General features: G+C 38.2%; 1 protein-coding gene across 1 annotated transcript in view; it reads right to left on the reverse strand.

Moving 5' to 3' along the window:
* Hectd4 (HECT domain E3 ubiquitin protein ligase 4) overlaps nucleotides 1-19,899 on the reverse strand; it is a 176,344-nt gene that overhangs the window by 70,661 nt on the left and 85,784 nt on the right. The window contains exons 14-29 of the mRNA XM_015505175.2: nucleotides 19,481-19,626; nucleotides 17,423-17,493; nucleotides 16,696-16,801; nucleotides 15,997-16,117; nucleotides 15,220-15,348; nucleotides 13,196-13,320; nucleotides 11,411-11,564; nucleotides 10,852-10,952; nucleotides 8,209-8,407; nucleotides 5,962-6,081; nucleotides 4,758-4,862; nucleotides 3,535-3,698; nucleotides 2,722-2,955; nucleotides 1,148-1,340; nucleotides 854-958; nucleotides 120-208 (exon numbers count right to left, since the gene is read on the reverse strand). Coding sequence (XP_015360661.2) covers nucleotides 120-208; nucleotides 854-958; nucleotides 1,148-1,340; nucleotides 2,722-2,955; nucleotides 3,535-3,698; nucleotides 4,758-4,862; nucleotides 5,962-6,081; nucleotides 8,209-8,407; nucleotides 10,852-10,952; nucleotides 11,411-11,564; nucleotides 13,196-13,320; nucleotides 15,220-15,348; nucleotides 15,997-16,117; nucleotides 16,696-16,801; nucleotides 17,423-17,493; nucleotides 19,481-19,626 — 2,162 coding nt within the window. The remainder of the gene's footprint in view (nucleotides 1-119; nucleotides 209-853; nucleotides 959-1,147; nucleotides 1,341-2,721; nucleotides 2,956-3,534; nucleotides 3,699-4,757; nucleotides 4,863-5,961; nucleotides 6,082-8,208; nucleotides 8,408-10,851; nucleotides 10,953-11,410; nucleotides 11,565-13,195; nucleotides 13,321-15,219; nucleotides 15,349-15,996; nucleotides 16,118-16,695; nucleotides 16,802-17,422; nucleotides 17,494-19,480; nucleotides 19,627-19,899) is intronic.

Here is a 19,899-nt window from a genome sequence, read left to right on the forward strand (position 1 = left end):
CTGTATGACATTTACAAAAGAATCTATCAAAAGACTAGATCTTCACAATTTGTTTTGAGCATCAAAACAAATTTTTTTTTTTGAGCATCAAGGTCTTAATAGTTATTAACATCACTAACCTCAGTGATAGGACCATGTTTTCAAGATCATTTCCATCAAAGGAGACTTCCTTCATTGAACACAAAAGTTCTAGTTCTTTCATTTTGTTCTAAGGAAGGAAAAATCAAGAAAAGATGGTATGCAGATCTGCAGAAACCAAGTTTTACTGTTAAAAGGAACAGAAAAGGTCAGGGAATAACTACCACCTTTGGTCCATAGTTCTATTATTTTTTGTTTTTTAAATATTATTTTTAGTTGTAGATGGACACAATATCTTTATATCTTTATTTATTTGTTTTTATGTGGCACTGAGGATCAAATCAGTACCTCACATGTGCAAGGCAAGTGCACTACCACAGAGCCACAGCCCCAGCCCCCATAGGTCTATTCTTAAAGTACATTTGTAAGTTATTGTTTTGATATTCTAATGGTTAAAAATGGCATGGGTTGCTTTCTGAGGATTTCTCTGGGGATTATTACTCTGCTTGTGTTTTGTTTTTCAAGACTTGAAAGAAAATTTTGATAATAATGATCATTTCTTTAAACTTTAAAACTAATTGAAAAATAATTATTTATATATTGACATGACTATTGACATGTTATTCTAATCAATTTTCATTTGATCCTTTTAAAGAATGAGTGCATTCCTGGCGTGTTCAACGGTTTAGGAAGTGACACTATCTCTGCACACACATGGCTATGCCTCTCTTCCATAGTGGCAAAGCCCCAATGGTAAATCACATCCTTTGCTCACCTCATTAAAATGGTAATCATAAAAGAAAGGCATGTTGTTCTCCAGTTTCCCCTGCGTAGCATCATCAACCTCACTTTGCCACTTCTGTTCCAGTTCTGCAACACTCTAACAGAGACAAAAATAAAACAGTGTGTGAACAGATGCAAAATGAAAACAAGGGCAATATGCAACTTCAGACATTGATTTTGTAACAGTAATTTAAAAATTTTTGATCTTGTTTCAAACTTCTCTAACTTTCAAGGAAAGAAATTACTTCTAACAGTTTTAAGACAGGTAAAAACAGCTTTCACTTACCTGCAGCTGTCTCTCCATGGCATTGAGTTTCTTAAAGGTCTCTCCCATAATTTTACATAGTAAGTCATATTCCTCAGCATGTTCTTCTTGATATTGGAAATTTATTAGGGATTGCAGTGCATCGACCAAGTTCAAGTGCTTAATAACACATGATACCACCATTTCCTCCATCACATCTGGCTGAATCACTTCCCTGGGATTACAATGGATGTGAGTCAGGTATTTTCCAGGCTCTCAATTTACTAGTACTGTACTTTGTATGCTGAAGAATGCAGGAATTGATTTAAACACATTAAATATTTGGCATATTTCCTTTATTACAATATTACACCGTGTATCAATGGTGCATTGTGGGGCTGTATGTTGACAGGTAATACAGCGTATTCACTGATAAAACTCAGTTTTATTAGCCAATAAAGCTGAAAAATCAAAATTAAAGATGCTTCCCCTTATTATGATTTGTATATTTTGAGCTAGAGTCATCGGAATTGGAATAGGTCTAAGGATAAAAAAAGATCCTCAGAATCATTTAGCTACTAATTAATTTTATGTAGTACTAAGGATTGTGATATTTAATGCATATGGATATTTGGAATAAAAATAATAGTGTTTTCTGTATTCATTTTGAATTTCATCCATTCTAAATTTTTGTCTCAGAAGTGGCCAGTCTTGACTGGGAAGGCAGGCCAAAGGCTGCAAAACAGACATAAAACAAAAACACCACAAATACATTTGAAACTGTGAGCCTTCATGCTTCCTACTTTTTTTTTTTAAAATACCTTATTTTATTTACTTATTTTTATGTGGTGCTGAGGATCAAACCCAGGGCCTCACACATGCTACTGCTGAGCCACAACCCCAGCCCCTCATGCTTGCCACTTTTGCAGGAATCAAAAATGAAGACATGGGGCTGGGGTCATGGCTCAGTGGTAGAGCACTTGCCTCGAATGTGTGAGGCACTCGGTTCAATTCTTAGCACTGCATATAAATAAATGAATAAAATAAATGCCTATCAACAACTAAAAAAATATTTTTTTAAAAATGAAGACATGGCTCTAGACTCTAATCAAAGTAGGGGCTGAGTACTAGTAGAAGGTCAAACTACCAGAGAAAAACCTAGAACTTGCCAAATTTTAGTGTTCGTGACTCACATGGGAAACCTGTTAAGACACAGTTAACTGGGCTCCATCCTCAGAGTTTCTGACTCAGTAGGTGTGAAAAAGAGACCCAACCACCAAAAAATTCCTAGGTGATGCTAATGCTGCTGATCACTTTGAAAAATCACAAACTAGAATATTACCTGGTGGGGTGAGCTCTTCAGAGTTCTCAGTTCACATTAACATAACATTTAAAAAAAATTCTTTTTTTCTTGGTAGAGCAGGATATCAAATCCAGGGCCCTGTGCATGCTAGGCAAGTGCTCTATCACTGAGCTACACCCCCAGCCCTAAGTTAACATACAATTTAAGATTCATTTGCTAGACCAGGAGAAGAAATATAACCACTTCCATAGTCCAAATGGTTGATTTTTTTTTTTTTTTTTTTTGCCATTGGGGAGAGAAAAATGCAACATACTTTATACTTGGTCTAAATTGAGGTCTAGCTCGCCCAGAAATTTCCCTGAGCTTTATCATGATTCCTGGAGGCAGCCGGATCCGGGGCAGGTCAAAGTAGTTCCCAACAGGAGGCACGAGGACATCCGAGGGGTAGGTGAACTCTCGGTCTTCCTCTATGGTCAGAGGCAGTGGAGAGGGGCTTGGGGTGAGGGCAGGCGAGATGACACCATTGGCCTCCACCTGCCACTGGCACCTAGGCAGATAATAAAGAGGCTCTTCATGCTCTCAGATCAAGATTACTAGAAAGCTACTTGCTGCTTGCAGATATATCAACATATGAAGGAGCTGATGTGTTAAGATATTTATTCATCAAACCTTCTCGAGAGGCTAAAGAAAAATGAGCAATGTATGAAAGCACATTTTTGCGAATTTACCTCCTCCCCAACATTTTATTCTGAAACTTTAAACATACAGAAAAATTGAAAGAATTACAGGGTAAATATCCACATACCAACTGCCTGGATTCTACAATTTACACTATCATATTGGCTTATCACGTATTTACCCATCCTTTTGGGGATCCCTCAATTTAATGTCACACTATTTGGATTGGAAAAAAACTTAGGCAGTTCAAAGACGTAAATTTAAATTTAGTAATGCAAGGGTCAGAAAGCACCATGGTGTAATTTTCCTCTTATTCCTCAGACCCAAAACCCATGAGATGGTCAGGCCATAGGCACAATTAATAGGGAAATGTATAAAAAGTCGTTCTCCACATAAAGTCCTTTTTTCTTTGTGGGCAAAACAAGCTCAATTTGAACCTTTTCATTACCTTTGTAAAAGTTTGGACCGCAAAAGCTCCTGACAGGCTTCCTCTTCTTTGGTAATTTCTGGTCCATTGTACAGGATTCTTAACATGGAACAAGCTAACACAGACAGACCTAAAGCCAGGTCCACCAGAAAGGGCAGGCCTCCTGAGACGTCCTCCGAGGACTCCTACAATGCAGACAGGCAAACCACACTGGTCAGTGGACACCGGCAGAGCTTGTGACCTGGTCTGCACCATCCCTACCATGGGGATTCACAGAGCGGCACTGGGTGTCATCCCTATGGTACCCAAGTCCAGCACCCAACATCGTCAGTAGGTGGCCGCACTGGAATGACCTCTGAGTGAGGTTGCATCACAATTCTGGAGAGAGAATAGCTGACAGGACTGCATATCACAAACAGCATGAACCATGTGCAAGGAGCCCAGATTGTCTCGGTAGCTCCCTCCCTGCTGTGCCCATCCACTCACAAATCACTATTTCTTTTTGTCATCTCAGTCCTGTGCTCAAACCACAATGCTTACAGTGACTGTACTGAGTTCATTAGAAAATGTTTGAGGGCCTTGTGTGTACAGCTCTTCTTCTAGGTGCCTGAGATACAGCACAGGGCAAAACAAAGATCCCTGTCCTCATGAAGCTTACATTCTAGCAAACAGTTCCCCTCTAGAGAGTGTTTGACTTAAGCAACTTCCCAGTCAAAATATATTTTTTTAAAATTCAGCAACTAAAGGGGTCAGTGGAACTCCATTACATTTATTTTTCTTTAAGTATTTTTTTAGTTGTAGATGGACACAATTCCTATATTTTATTTGTTCCTTTTTATGTGGTGCTGGGGATGGAACCCAGTGCCTCACACATGCTAGGCAAGTACTCTACCACTGAGCCACCACCCCAGCCCCTCCTATTACTCTTAAAACACAGAACCCAAGTACTTCTTTTCTACTGAGTGTTGGAATCTTCTTTGCCCTATGAGCAGATGCCAGAGTTAGGGCACCTCTCCAAGTCTTGAAGATGGAGCCCCTAGCAATGAATTATTTCTGTGTTGCCGAACTGATTTTAGGTCACAGTTCATTTTACTCCATAAAACTATTACTAATAGTAATTTACTACAGCCAGATGGAAGAGATGGATGGAAAGCAGCCCTGTTTCCAAGGCAAATATGATGTATGTAACCAAGGCACATAGGAGAAAGTACATTTTTCCCACAGCAGCGGTTAGGTTCAAGTACCTGAGCGCGAACTGTGCACGCAAAGCCCCACATAGCTTTATCAGGAGTGTTGTGTTCACGGCCACTTCTCATTTCAAAGGAGAAGGTGACTGTATCTCCTTCCACCTTAAAATTTAAGGGGGGAAAATACACTTTAAAAACAAGACATATAACTTTTAAGAGAGCAATGAATGTTAGAGATTTACTTTCCAAAGGACCACAGAAATGTCTCACTCCTTTTCTCACTTGCTTTTTGATTCAAATTTCATTCTCTCTCATTTAGATGTCAACCTTTTAAGTGTCCCTTCTGACCAGGCAGCCTTAGGGACAAGGCATCTGTGAAATGGGCTATGACTGCCCAACAGTAGGCTCAGAGTAAAGATTAGTCAAATCTTGAGCATAATCCTAATGACTTTCTCATATTTCTATTCTTTCTGCTCTCTCTTTGCCTCTTCCCCACCTCACTGTGTCAAGAAGGCAGGCAAATGACAAGCTCTCCTGAAGAACTCTGTGGTGGGAGGCCTGGCTCTGTGATAGGGAACCAGTTCCACAAGTAAGAAGCAAAGGCAGTGAATTAGAGAGCAACCACTAAGGGTGCTGATCCGGGTTTGGGTGCAACCAGACTACATCCTGGAGATCATCAGCTGTCTCTGGCTGAGTTACAAGGGTACGTAATATTTGTCAATAAGGGACTAGAAACAGACTTAGGAGACATTTTGGGGTTTGATGGACTTCTGAGTTCATATTCACATTCTAGGCACATACTAATAAATAATTCAAGGGCCCAGATTACAAAGCATGGCCCTAATCGCATCAGTTTGAGAATGGGCCATTATTTTTCTCCAAAGGCCCTAATTTGTTTGAAAACATTAACTCTACACTTTTAAACTGCAGTGGCCTGTGGTTCTGGCTACTCAGCATCAGGAAGTCTGGGGAACTAGCAGACCTTTTAATGAACATGGAAGAAAATGCCATGACAACCTCCATCCATGGAGCGATCTGAGGAAGGGATCCCAGCTCTGGAGTGGACAGGGATCGGATATCCTATAAGTGAAAGGAGGATCATTCTGAAGGGAAATGGATGAGTTGACAGGTTTGGCAAGGTCCCACCTCAACAAAAGTCCCCATGACAAATGTGTTCTAGGACTATAGTTGGCATTTGGGTCCCTGAGGAACCTAGGTTCACTTTTCTTTTCGAGAAAGTGACCATAACTGGATACCATACCTTCACCAAGTCCTTCGGCCAACCAGTTCCTAAGACACTACGGCTGCCATATCCCAGAGTATTGCCTCCATATTCAGCAACCTTCCTACTGTTTGTGTTAGGCCCCGCATATATCACCAACTTCAAAACAGAAAATAGACTGTTAGACTGTAAAAGAAAAACAAAAACAACATCTACAAATAAAAAGGCTGCAAAAAATATTTGTTTAAAAACACATTTATAAACCAGGCACTGGTGTCATAATATAACTAATATTTCCTGAATTTTTAGATATAACTGATACTAGTGTCAAAGCAGTCAGTCATTGGTATTACAGGAAAATCACAGAGAAATAACAATGATTAACATAAAAATATACTTTTTTATATTATCACACTTTAATTGGCTTGGGAATCTCCATTAAAATATTAATTTTTTTATCCATATACATTTTCAAATGCTATTTTTAATCCTAATTATTAACATATAACTCATTAATAATAGGTACAGTTTGACCCCTTAAGACCTCCCCAAAATTAATAAACTGAGCAAATACAGATGGAAAGATAATATCTAACATAACAACAAAATAAAAACGTTAAAAAAAAATCAATGAATACAGGATTTTAAAAAATGCAACACATTGAAAATAAGCCATATATAATTAGAATGCTGCTTAATGCTATAAAAGGAAAATGACACAAATTTGGGCCAGAAAGGGGGCTGCTGCTTCTTAGGTCAGCTTACATGTGTCAAAGACTTTTTTTCCTTACAGGCTGCACATTAATGTCCAGCTGGCTGACTTCCTAATCTGGAGGAGAAACTCTGATAGCTCATTTGGCATTGCAACAATTCCACAGGAGAAACAGAGCTCTGGCTTCTATCAACACCAAGCCCTGTCCCCGCAGTGCACTCTGACTACCTATACTGCACCCAGGTTTGTATCTAAAAGCTGCGTCTTTAGCCCTGGATGTTTATCATTTTGTGATTTCTTACCCTTTTGCTGACCCCAGCCAGAGACCTCTAGAAAAGTAAATGTACTTTTTTACCCATGTAGTAAGCCTCTTTGTGCTCCATCACTAACACTAATGTCCACTGCAGGCATGAGTTAGCGCACATCAGAAGATGCAAACTACTATTTTTAAAGGAGAAACAAAATGACACCAACTAAAATGGCAACCTCTTCCACTTGCTCTTTAAATAATCACTTCACTTAAACCTAGGAAATGGGGGTAGCTAACGGCAGGAGCCAGGAAGCAGGCTACACTGATGCTAGGGGATATGTATTTTGAAAGGTCCACCAAAACCCGTGTTCTTGCTTCTTGCTCCCAGCTAAGGTGAATTCTGGAGAGAAGTCTTAAACTCCTCCAGACATCTGGGACTCCTGACTATACTAAAAGGTAGTGGGGAATCAATAATCGCAGTCATGTGTTTTACCACTCCAAGGCAAGTATAGTTAGGAAAGCCTTTATTTTTAACCTAAAAACCTCCCCTGGTGGAATTTAAGACCACATGTCCTCTCTGAGTTCACAGAGGACAGAGATGACACACAGCTAACTAGGTACATAAAAATAGCGTGTAGAGAGCTATTTTGTGTGTACAAAGCTATTAATCATCTAGTTGTTTTTTCATGTTATCTTAGTTTCATTAGCCTTTCCTCAGAAGTTCAACATGATGATTTATAATTAAACAATTATCAATAAAAGAAAATACTTCGGCCCCTAATGCAATTCCTATTCTTTGCAACAGTAAAACCACCAAGTTGGAGACTACTCTTCCGCAAAATCTATGTGGGCTCTGAAGTAATGGCAAAGAAGAACAAAATGTAAATACACATAAAAGAGAGCTTTAATACATCTGATTCCCTTCCACCTTTTCCAAAAAGATGCATGAGAAGCCCCAAGAATGGGGCAGTAAGACCTTTCCAGATGAATGACCATAAGGTATCTACAGGAATCCCAAGCACAGAGGGAAGGCAGGAAGTCAGCAGAATAAAAAGAAATTTCCCTTTGACTCAGAGTGAAGCTTCCGAAAGCTTACAAAGGTACGCTTTCAACTTGCCATTAAAACACTGTTGTTAGGCTGCAGAGGTGATTGCGCTTAAGTCCCTCAATCACTACCCTTCAAGGCATTATTTTAGGAAAGTCTTCCTAAAAGATATCTGGAGACAGAAATAAGTCAGGAATGGTGACCAGCAGCAAAGAAAAATAAGAAGCATCTAAAAAAATCAGCTTAGGCAGAATCAACAAGAACCCAGTGCTTGCTTACTTTGTCATAGTCATATTGTGAAGAGCATCTGCTATCAAATCTCAGATACAGGCAGCGAGCTCCTGGGATATGGACAGTTTCTTTAAACTTGTAGTTGTCTCTGACAGGGTGTACTGTTTCCACGGTTTTTCCAGCAGCCCAGGGGGCGGGAATCTTTAGGCCAGTGAGGAAGCCTGGCTCCTCTTTTTCTTCCAGCATTCTAAAACCAGAGGAGGAGAAAGTGGCTTAGCTTAGCAGCAAAGAAAATAATAACAAGATGGAAACGCAACAGAAACAAGTTCAGTAAATGTGCTTAAATTTCCCACAGAGTGTACTATAACACATTGTAACTTTTTGGGGGGTTGGGGCCTACCAAGGATTGAATCCAGGAGCACTTTACCACTGAACCACATCCCCAGCCCTTTTATTCTTTATTTTGAGACAGGTCTTGCTAAGTTGCTTAGGGCCTTGTTAAGTTGTTAAGGCTGGCTTTGAACTTGGAATCTCCTGTCTCAGTCTCCCAAGCCACTGGGATAACAAGTGTGTGCCATAGCCCTTGGCACATTGTGACTTTTAAATACTAGCAATAAGAAGTATTTAAACATTTCTTGTATTTGAGGGGTCTCTCCCCCTTGCTACTGTTAGATGCTGTATACTCACATAGTAATATATAAATTAAGAATATATAAACTTAGAATACTATTTTATTTTTAAAGACTAAGTCCCATTGATACCCAGTAGAAGACCTCACTAACTCTCATTTACTCAGTGGAAAAAACAGACACTGTAAAAAACCTTTTAGGTTTGGCCATTTTCCAAATCCTTTGAAATTTCCTTTTGTTCATTTCTACATGCCAACTATTGAAAATCCATGAGTCAATGGGACTCCTGTTCACCGTAATTGCTGTTACAGAAAGGAATCTTCGAGAGCCCTTTTTCCTACTATCACTGAACTCTCAAGGTCTTTAGAGTGTGAGCTCGTGGAACACAAACTCCTAAGTCCTAAATTTGGCTGCCAAGGAATTATTCTCTTACTCTCTTTCAACTCTGTAGGTGGAGCCGAAGAGCTGTATTGTCTAATACAGTAGGTGTTAGTCACATGCAGCCATTTAGGTTTAAATTAAGGAAGATGTCAAATTCACATCCCTGGTCACACTGGCCATAGTGCAAGTGCTCCCTAACTACATGTGGCAAGGTGTTGGACAGCACACATAAAAGTTTTCATAATTGTAAAACTGGAAACAACCTGAGGTTCAATAGGATAGCACACTGTTCTTGAGAAACAGGGCAAATCCTTCCTTTCTGATCAATTACTTTTACAGACAGCTTTAGTGAAACATAAATGTTTCATAGATACTTGCATCCGACTTGGTAAGTTTGGACATTTGCATACAACCACGAAGTTTCCTTCTTCTCTTTGTAATCCTGCTACTCCTTCCTTGAGACAATCATATTTCTGTCATTAGACAGACTGGTTTGTAGATTCTAGAACTTTATATAAATGGAATCTCATAGTGTTAAAAGTTTGGATCAAGAATGTCCCCTAAAGGCATGGTCTCCAGCTGGTAGCAATAGGAAGAGGTGGTGGAAACATCAAGAGGTGTGGCCTAGTTAGAGAATGTAGGTAACTGAGGGCAGGTCCTTGAAGGGTATATCCTGTCCTTGGCCCCTTCTCTCACTTTGCTTTCTGGCTGCCATGAGGTGAGCAGCTTTACTCTGCCAAACCTCCTAGCTGGGATACTCTGCCTCTGCCTCACCACAGCTCCAGAAACAACAAAGCCATGTACACTGACACTGTGAGCCAAAATAAATTTTTTCTCCCTGAAGTTGTTCTGCTGAAATCTATTTTTTTTTTTTTTTTGCCACATTGACAGAAAGCTAACTAACACACATAATATGTGACCTGGGAAAATCTTGCTTCTTTCATTGAGCTAAGTATTCTGAGATTCACATACAAATGCACCTATATCCACATGTTGCATGTATCAAGAGCTCATGTCTTTTATTGCTCAGCAGGAGTCCACTGTATGTATATGTCACAATTCGTTTATCCATTCACCTACTGATGGACATTTGGTGTTTCCAGTCACGAATTATTCTAACTTAAGTTTTTATAAACCTTCATGTCGAATCTTCTAATAACCTATTCTTTTTTTTCTCTTGCATGCATACCTAAAAGCAGAACAGCTGGGTCACATGGCAGGTGTATATTTAATTTTTTTAAGAAACTTCCAGCTGGGCACAGTGGCTCTTACCTGTAGTCCCAGCTATTTATGAGGTTGAGGTGACAGTATTATTTGAGCCTAGGAATTGGGGGCCAATCTAGGCAACATAGTGCCACCCTGTCTTTAAAAGACACACACACACACACACACACACACACACACACAATGCAAAACAACCCCTGCCAAAATGTTTGCCTAAATCATAATATTTTACATCTCCATCATTAGGGTATGAGATTTTTGGGCCAGTTTTGAATTGATCTCTTAATTCATGGGAAAACTTATTCTAACTTGTTTCTATAAATCTATAAATTAATTCTATCTGTAAAATTTTGACCCTGTATCTTTTTCCTTTTTTCAGATAATCTTTGCTAAAAATTATTGTTGTAAAAGGAGTATAAGGCTTTCACAGAAAAAAAGAAAGCAGCAGTCCCATTACCTCTCATCGGGGAACAGCCTACACTTCTGGTCGGATGTGCCACATGGGAAGCAGCCCACTTCAGCAAACACTGGACACTGGGTTTTAAGCAGCAAAGCCGTCTGCAACATAAAACCATGGGTGCATCTTTAAATGTTTATTGTCAGTCACCTGGATGGTACTAGAGACAAACAGAATTTCCGCTTGAATCACCTTTTTGCAATCCCTGTCTGCTTTCCTTCACTAAGAAATGCATTGCTACTGAGGCCACTGAACATCATTTTATTTAACACATTTATAATGGTTACTCTTAGATGGCGAGGACTAAATGTAGTAGTAGGTTTCAGTTGTGTTGTACATTAGCCTTTTTACAGCCTATTGACAACAAAAACTTGCTGACAGACTACAGTCAGTAATTTAATCCAAAAAACAATAAAATGTGTTCCCTTAACACTCTAGCTTGTTTTTAGAGCAGGATGTTTTTCTTAGTTTCTGAAAGGCGTAATTATGTTTGTTGTGTCTCCTGCGCCATGATGCAGGCTGGCTGGAGAGCAGGTCAGTGGGGTGCTGGGGGTCCCACCTGGCTGGTGTAGAGCACCAGCTGTACCAGCTGAGGCATCAGGGCGTCGGCCATGGTCAAGGTCTGCAGATTGGGGTGCATCAGGGAGGTCAGTAACACTGGGAGAAGGTGACCGAGCATAGTGGCCTTGGTAACTTGTTCCAAGCCTTTTAACCTACAAAAAGTTCAAGAAAACACACAGCCTAAGCAATGCCTGAGCATGTAGAGAAACCCCTGATATCATCGGTATCTGACAAATTCTTTTAATCATGTCTCCTTGAACTAGTGAAATAGTTCTGGCAATTCAGTTAGTGAAATAGTTCTGGCAATTCAGTCCTCAAATTTCCTACCTTCTACCACTAAGGGAGAGCGGAAGAACAGAGAGTTATTAATAGATTGCACTTTCAACCTGTGATTTGGCCAAAAAATTTAGGCAAGGCATTTCATAGCACCTTCAAAGCATTTTACAAATGGATTCTAAAATGCAAATGCCTGCTCTAGGTGGTTACTAGCTCGAAAGTTCTCAGCCTCTGTGGCTGCTGGCTGCAAGCTGCTTACTGTAGCACTGAGATTCCGAAAAGGATAAAGTGAATGGCCACAATACTGCTTCACCTGCCTTTGCTGTGAAAGCCGCTCCTGGCCTTGAGTAATTGAGGCTCATGTGGGCCAATGCTTTTTATTGTGGTAAAACACACATAAAATTTACTATCATTAAGTATACATTTTAGTATTATTAAGTAATGTGCAATCATCACTACCAGCTCTGTAAAGAAAAACTCTATGCCCATTAGGCAATATCCCCCACCCACCAACAGTCACCATTCTACTTGCTGTTTCTGTGAGTTTTTTTAATTTAAAAAAATTTTTTTAATTTGTTGTTTCTATGATTTTGACAACTCTTAACTAGGATGACTCAGTAGATTTTTAACTTCTCTTTAAAATCACATTCTGAATATTCCCATCCTCTGCTAGGAATTAAGTATGCAGGTCCCCCAAAGAAAGAAATAGGTCATGTAAATTCTCCAAGCTAAGAGGACATTGGTGTTGAACACAGAAGTAGACCTCATGTCTCCAGGTTACATATTTTAATAAGCCCCAAGGCAACACCTATCTGATTATATTGTTCTCAGCCCCCAACTCCCATTTACTCTCTGGAAGTTGGTGAAAACCAAGGATGTGGGAACCAACAAAAGTACTGAAACAAAAGTTACACTGCAGGATTGTTTTAGATCAATATCTCTAACATTCATATCTTCAAAAAACATAGTACGCAACTCATTTGTAATAGCAAATGATAGCAGGAATTTTAATGTGAAGTGCTAAGAAAAGGACTTGTTTCTGTGAAGGGAAGGTTACTCCCTATATTGGTCACTCCTATATTTGAAGAAATCAACTTTCAGTAAAGTCTTGAGATATCATGTTAACATCATCTTTTGTATAGTAGCTGATTATCTGTATCACTAAGCCACTTCTCCTCCTGGAAGTAAGTGGGCGTGGCACCAAGCTAGACAATTATAAGAAAGGCCAATTGGGGAGTGATGATGGAAGTTCCAAAAATCAGAGTGGAGGCCGTTTTCCATAACCTTGAGGGCCCTGGAATGTGGCTGATGGCCTAATCTTACCTAAAAGCATTCTAAAGACTTGAATGGCATTTGGCTTTGAAACAGTTGCTGTTTCAATCTATTCTCTCAAAAATGCCTCTATATTGAATAAACATTTGATGTTCCATTCTAAAAAGGTTTCACTTTTATAAGCAGATTTTTCTCCCTAAAGAGCAGCAAGTCAGTTTCCAATCCATTTCCTCACCTCTGCTCCCGATCTGCTACGTCACTGTTTATGAGGGCAGTGGTGACCTGCTGTAGCATTTCCAACACTTCATCACATCCAGTCAGGATTTGGGTAGCAAGAGCCAAAATACTGACTTTTAGCTCCTAGGTAGAAAACATCATAATATTATTTTTAAGGTCTGTGATGAACAGTCCCTCACAATGACAACACGAAATGATATATTTAATGATGCATTTTGAAATGAAATGATGAGGTGGCCAAAATAAGCCCAAAGCAGTAAGTTCCTCTGGGATGGCCAGTAGCAATTAATTTGGGAGGCTACGGTCTAGAGTGTGGACAGAAATATGCAGTATCTCACAGGGAGCACACTGCGTGCCTAGGAGAAAAGGCCTAGCTCCCATCCCATCCAGCACAAGAGAAACTCCAGGTGGAAGATTGCCTTGGGTGGTATGAGGATAGCTAAAGAGAAAAACAGAACAGTAAAAGGCGCATGTATAGGTGGTGGATAAAATGAGACAAAAACACAACATTCTGAAAAAGTACAAGTGACCTTTCACTTAATATTTTAAACCTATTATGCTTAAAATTCAGCAAGTTAAAAAATTCAGGTGCTTATAGGCTATTAAACATTAAAAATTAAGAATTCCTGGGAATACCAATGAGTGTTTTAAGAAACACTAGTTAACATCATAGAAATGTTTACAAATATTTTCTATTAAAAAATACGACCAAACTAACTTTAGGTGACATCTATGTGTTCTCACTTTTTCCCTAGAAATACTAGACAATTGAACCTATTCTACCTTTACTAAGAATCTATATTTCTCTCCATGGTTTAATTAACGATTTATGAAATTTAGCCTTTCAAATAGAAAAAAAACACCCATTTTTTTTTTTGTTGGGATTTCCTAGGGTCTTTTTTATATTATTATAATAACTTTTATCTTAACAAAAGGAATTCTGACCTGTAGAATGAGCTGAACTGTGCCTGAAGTCACACTCATAGTATCAGTGATTATCTAACAACCAGGTGAGGATTAGTGACCTTATAAGCAAAATGCTATTGTCCCTTTTTACTAATTAGGAAACCAAGGCAAGAAAATTTAAATAAATAGTATCAATAATTCAAATTAAAAATTCATGCATGTCCACTGTTTAAAAACTGGTCATAGGAGACAAACTCGTGAATGCAAACTAGCACATCTGGTTTATACAATACATGTGCATAAAGGACTAAGAAAGAGCAAACTGCCACAGTTTATTTGGCTTCCTCGGGAGATTTTCCAGTGTGTTCAAGTCAACAGTGTAAAGAAGAATGAAGTTCTCATTGATTTCTCTAATTTTCCCACAGAGATGAAATTTTCATAATGCAAACAACCACCTTGAATATCTGTCAAAGTTATAACCACTGCTAGAAAAAAAGTCTTTGGACTGCTATAAATTTTTGTCCTGTAGGAACAGATGATCAAGTTTACATAGAAGCTGACCTAAATTAACAACAAAATGAAATGAACTATATAGGTTTAGAAATTAAATTATTTAATACAATATTGAAATAAAATTATCACCTTTTAAAGTCATCTGGGTTGAGACTATAATAATCCATTCAAAATATCAAAACTGTTTAAAATGTTATGCTATCAGATTTTTATATATATACATATATATGTATGTATGTGTGTGTGCATGTATGTATGTGTGTGTAGATGTACATAAACATATATACATATATCTATATATCTTGCAGGTGTGATGAGATCACTTGTGAGTGCCATATTTTACAGTTCTTAAAAGATGAAAATAAACATTAAGGCACGAAAAGACTGACAGGAGCACATGGATGACACATTATGAAAGTGTCACAAATATGGTAATCACTGTGCAATGACATAAAGATCTATGAAATGAGTGGCCTAATACCTCTCACAAGAATATAGGTTACATGGTGAATTCTGACATCATAATACACAGAGATTTAGCTGAGTAAGCTGTGCTTCACATACTGGGTAGAAAGCATTGTTAAAATCAAGCTTGGTGTTTACCTGTACCTTCAATGTCTCTCCCTGCAAGGAGTTGTCACTGTCATCGTTCTCATCAGGTTTAATCAAAATAGTGTTACTGAGAAGGTGATTCTGAACTGCCATCAGATAGCGCAGGCAGGAGGATGCAGCCTTTAATACAAACAAGGGCATTTAAATGATCTAACCCTACTCAAAGAAGGGATCATGTAATCCTCATGTTTTCAAAAGATTTTGACAAGAGAAACAAAAAGAGAAAGTACAGTAAAAAGACCAAGTTAGTTTCTCAAGTGATTTGTATACACATGGCTTTCAATGACAGACTTGGACACATTTACTGTTTGTCTTCTGTTGCGCAATCCTCACTAGTCATTCAAACAAATCTTTCCTCTTAATACTTCTTCTTTCCCCATCGCCATCTCCCATAGAAGACTCTACACAAACCCTTAAAAACCTTTTAGTTCCTATCAGTCTCTGCAAAACACTAATAGTTTAGAAAACAATGCTAAACTACTGAGGAAGGGGGACCCTCATTAGATAAAAGAAAAACCCCCAAATTCAGTCAAACAGTTTATTGCATCAAGCCATAAATTGTAATGAAGTCTTAGTAAAAAGCACTTCAAGTGGATTTTTCTAGTTCTATAGTTCTAGGATAAGAACAGTCATTCACTGACTTTCATAAATTATTTTCAGTCTATCTTTGTAAAGTGACTGTGTGTCCACACACACCTCTCAGTACAGTAAAATGAAAACAGGGACATTTGATATAATTGTGCTTTCAGTAAATACATTTTTACTTACAGGCACAGTTGAAAGGAGCTTTTGAAAATCATCTTTAGAGACAGTTTGGCACTTGGTGATTAAAATACAGGATTCTCGTACAACAATCTTCAGAATGTAGTGTAAAAGTTCATCATTTAGTCTTTAAAATGCAGGAGAAATGTAACAATAAAATTTTGATGGTTTATTAGTAAAAGGATAACTTTTATATAATTGGTCTGAGATAACAAATACAAGATACAAAATTAATTGACTATGCAAGCAAATCATCTTATTAAATAACAATGCTAGCAACTAGGTAATATCTAAGCCAAACATAGCAAAATGGTACCCAATCACCTAATCAAAGTATTTTATAAATAGCACAGAAAAATGACATCTCATTCCCTCTCCCCAGCTCTAACACACATAGCTTCTTTCATAGTTCATCAATTTGCACCGCTTCTCCACTAAGGTTTTTGGAATGAGTTCCACTCGTATTTTTATTAAGTACTTTCCCTGGGCCCAAATTACTTTACTAATACAACTTACATGTCCTATTATCAGTTCTTAGGACAACTGTAGAATTTGTTATCTTTCAATTGATCCAGTCTTTTCAGGTTTAACATGCTAATGACCCCATTAGCTATAACTAGAGACAAACACTGATCAAACACATTTAAATTAAGTATTCAGAAGAACACAAAGAAGAGACTAGCAGAATAACATAACTGGTGTCACCTGTAATGATCATCTTCATCACTGCCAAATCGGTTGTTTTGTAGCTGTTCAGCTAAATTGGTTAGGATCACATCTCGAAGCTGGGACAGTCCACTGTTTCTCTCTCCTAACACACAACAAAACTCCATAAAGTACCCTGATAAACAGCACTTAGAAAACTGATGTTATTTTTTAAAAGTTTTTAAACAAAGTATAAGTCAACCACCAAGGGGCACCAGGTATGGCAGATTTATATAAAACAACAGAGGCAAAACTACATTGCAACCAACTGGAAACTGTTTCTAGCCAGAGCTTCTTGATTTAAGTGTGACTACCTTCTTGATCTATCATGAAGTGTGATTTGTAATTCCTCCAATTAATTTTGTTTTTAAATGCATAGTATCTTTAACATACCTTTGTTATTATTGTTCAGTCCAACTTGAAAAGTTGGATTTAATGTGTGAAAAAATAATTAGAAATCACCCCAAAATCATTATTTTTAATTGGTAAATATCTACAGCCTGATATATGAAGTTAAGCCTTGGAAACAGATGGGCTTATAAAGCTAAAAAATACATAAAACATGATTTCTGCTTTCAGTCTGGCTAAGGTGTTGGTATCTATGCAAATACATTTTTAAAATATGATAACAGATAAGAAATAAGAATCTATTATCTTATCATCCAGTTGTTTCCTTAGGGATAAAAAAGAATAGTTGTTCAAGGATAATTTAACAGATAATTCTCACCTTCTGTTAAGACCAACTTAAGTAAGTTATTGATTTCAGTTTCGCCTGGGTACAAGATATTTAAACCAGAGCTGAAATGACAGAAAAGTCAAAAAGTTTTTAAACAAATGTTTAGAATCTCTAAATATTAAATTTTTTCTTTTTATTAAAGGTGACAGTTTGATTACATAAAACTGAGGGCTGGGGATGTAGCTTGGTGGCAGAACACTTGCTTTGCATGTGGGAAGCCTAGGGTCTGATCCCTAGACCACAAAAGAAAAAAGAAAAAATATCCTGATTACATATATCTGAAGTAAGCATTTTAAATTATTTTTAATTTTCATTACTAAAACAGCATTTGAACCTAAATTCACTGTTATGATTTAGTCCAATCTCTTCCCTGAAAAACAGGATCCCTCTCCTCCTTCTGTCTGTGAATTACTAACATGACAACTTGTGTGAGGTGCCATGTAGAACTGGTAAGCGATGAAAAATCAGTACAGTTGAGCCAGTTATAGAACAGATTGTGTCTCGAGTGCCCCTTCTCCCCATCACTCAAGAAAAGGATTCTTGGTTTTTCCAAAAAGGCTGGAAGCATAGAATGACAAATGGTATAAGAATTTTTCCTTATTCTTTTTTTATTGAAGTTTGACATGATGTACACATATTTAAAGTGCACAATTTAATAACTCTGACATGCATATATACCTATAGAACCACCCTAAATAAAGCAGTGAATATACCCATCACCTCCACAATCTTCCTCATGGCTCCAGATGTTTTTCTTTTCTTTTTTGTACTGGGGACTTATCCCAAGGGGCACTTAACCACTGAGTCACATTCTCAGCCCTTTTTTATTTTTTATTTTGAGCCAGGATCTTGCTAAGTTGCTTAGGGCCTTGCCAAGTTGCTGAGGCTGGTCTTGAACTGATGATCCTCTTGCCTTAGCCTCCTGAGCTGCAGGGATTACAGGCATGTGGCACTGTGCCCAACATGGCACCAGATTTCAAATACTGACTTAATGCTCAACAGAAAACAATCTGAAGTATAATCTACCATGGAAGAAAAAGAATTCCTTGCCCTCTGTGCTCACCCCTACCATATGACTCTTTCAAACCAACCACTCAGTTCTCTCTTGGTTACTAAACCAGACTTGGTGACATTAAGGCTACCCTCTTAGATAAAAAGTTCACCAAATTAAAAAAAAAAAAAAAAAAAGGTTAAATGACAATAGAAAATGGTCAATAAATTCACAAGATTTTAATCAGGTTAATAAAGGTCAATATGGTTGACATAACTTACATCAGGCCTTCTCTTATGAGAACCTCACAAACCTAGACAATAGATGTTTTTATTTGTTTTGTCCACTTTGAGTCAAGGTTGCCAAAGCTGGCCTTGAACTTGTGATTCTCCTGCCTCAGTCTCCTGAGTTGCTGGGATTGCAGGGGTACACCAACTCATCTAGCTAGTAGGTACTTGGGGAGAGGGGAGGTACCAGGGATTGAATTTAGGGGCACTTAGCCACTGAGCCACATCCCCAGGATTATTGTGTATTTTATTTAGAGACAGGATCTCACTGAGTTGCTTAGCAACTCACCTTTGCTGAGGCTGGCTTTGAACTCACGATCCTCCTGCCTCAGCCTAGGGAGCTGCTGGGATTTTAGGCCTGTGCCACTGGACCCCACAATGGGTACTATTTTTAAACCCGTTGAATAGCTGAGAAAATGGAAGCTTCAAACCAAGGTCTCAGTGAGTAAGGGATGGAGAAAAGACTAGAACCTAAGGTTGCTGGTTGCCAAAGCTACTCCTAACCACACTGCAACACTTCCAATGGGAACGTCTGATTGCAACACACTGTCCACTTACAGGGATTTTGTTTTCATTTTAAGGTTCAAAAGGTGGGATGAAGAAATGTAGGTGCACAGTTGCCTTTGGCCCAGAAGGACTAGCTCAAATCCCTATCTATATATCATTCCCAATGCACCAAGACTGGGCTGCTAACAGCTTGCAGGAAAGAATGCAAAGCCTTGCAGGAGGATAATTTTGCAGAGAGCACTAAGAAAAGGATTTGCTGTTTACCTGATGGCAAGACAGACTTCCTTCTGAATTTCAGGACAGATTTGATCTTTTGGTGCCATCAACAACTGCCATAGAAGCAGTCCTGACCGTCGAATGATGTCTCGGTTCCTTTCAGTTTGTGGGCTGAAGAAAAATTTAAACACCACCTACAGAAACAGAAGGGGTATGTCTAAAAGTGTTCATTCTACTGGGGATAAAATTATTCTCCTGAAGAAATCACATTTAGATACTCTTATAAGTAGACAACTGGGTAGATTATTAACTGCTATCTCTTGGGTAAAGGTATAATTATAGTAAATATTTTACATATATTAATTGCAATAAGCTAGATATAGCAATATTCTGTTAATTGCAGTGAAATGAATATGATTCTAATTATATGACTAAAAAGTGGCAAAATGCAAAACAGGAATGTTATT

The sequence above is a fragment of the Marmota marmota genome, unplaced genomic scaffold, assembly GCF_001458135.2.
Source record: "Marmota marmota marmota unplaced genomic scaffold, marMar, whole genome shotgun sequence".
Taxonomy (NCBI): Eukaryota; Metazoa; Chordata; class Mammalia; order Rodentia; family Sciuridae; genus Marmota; species Marmota marmota.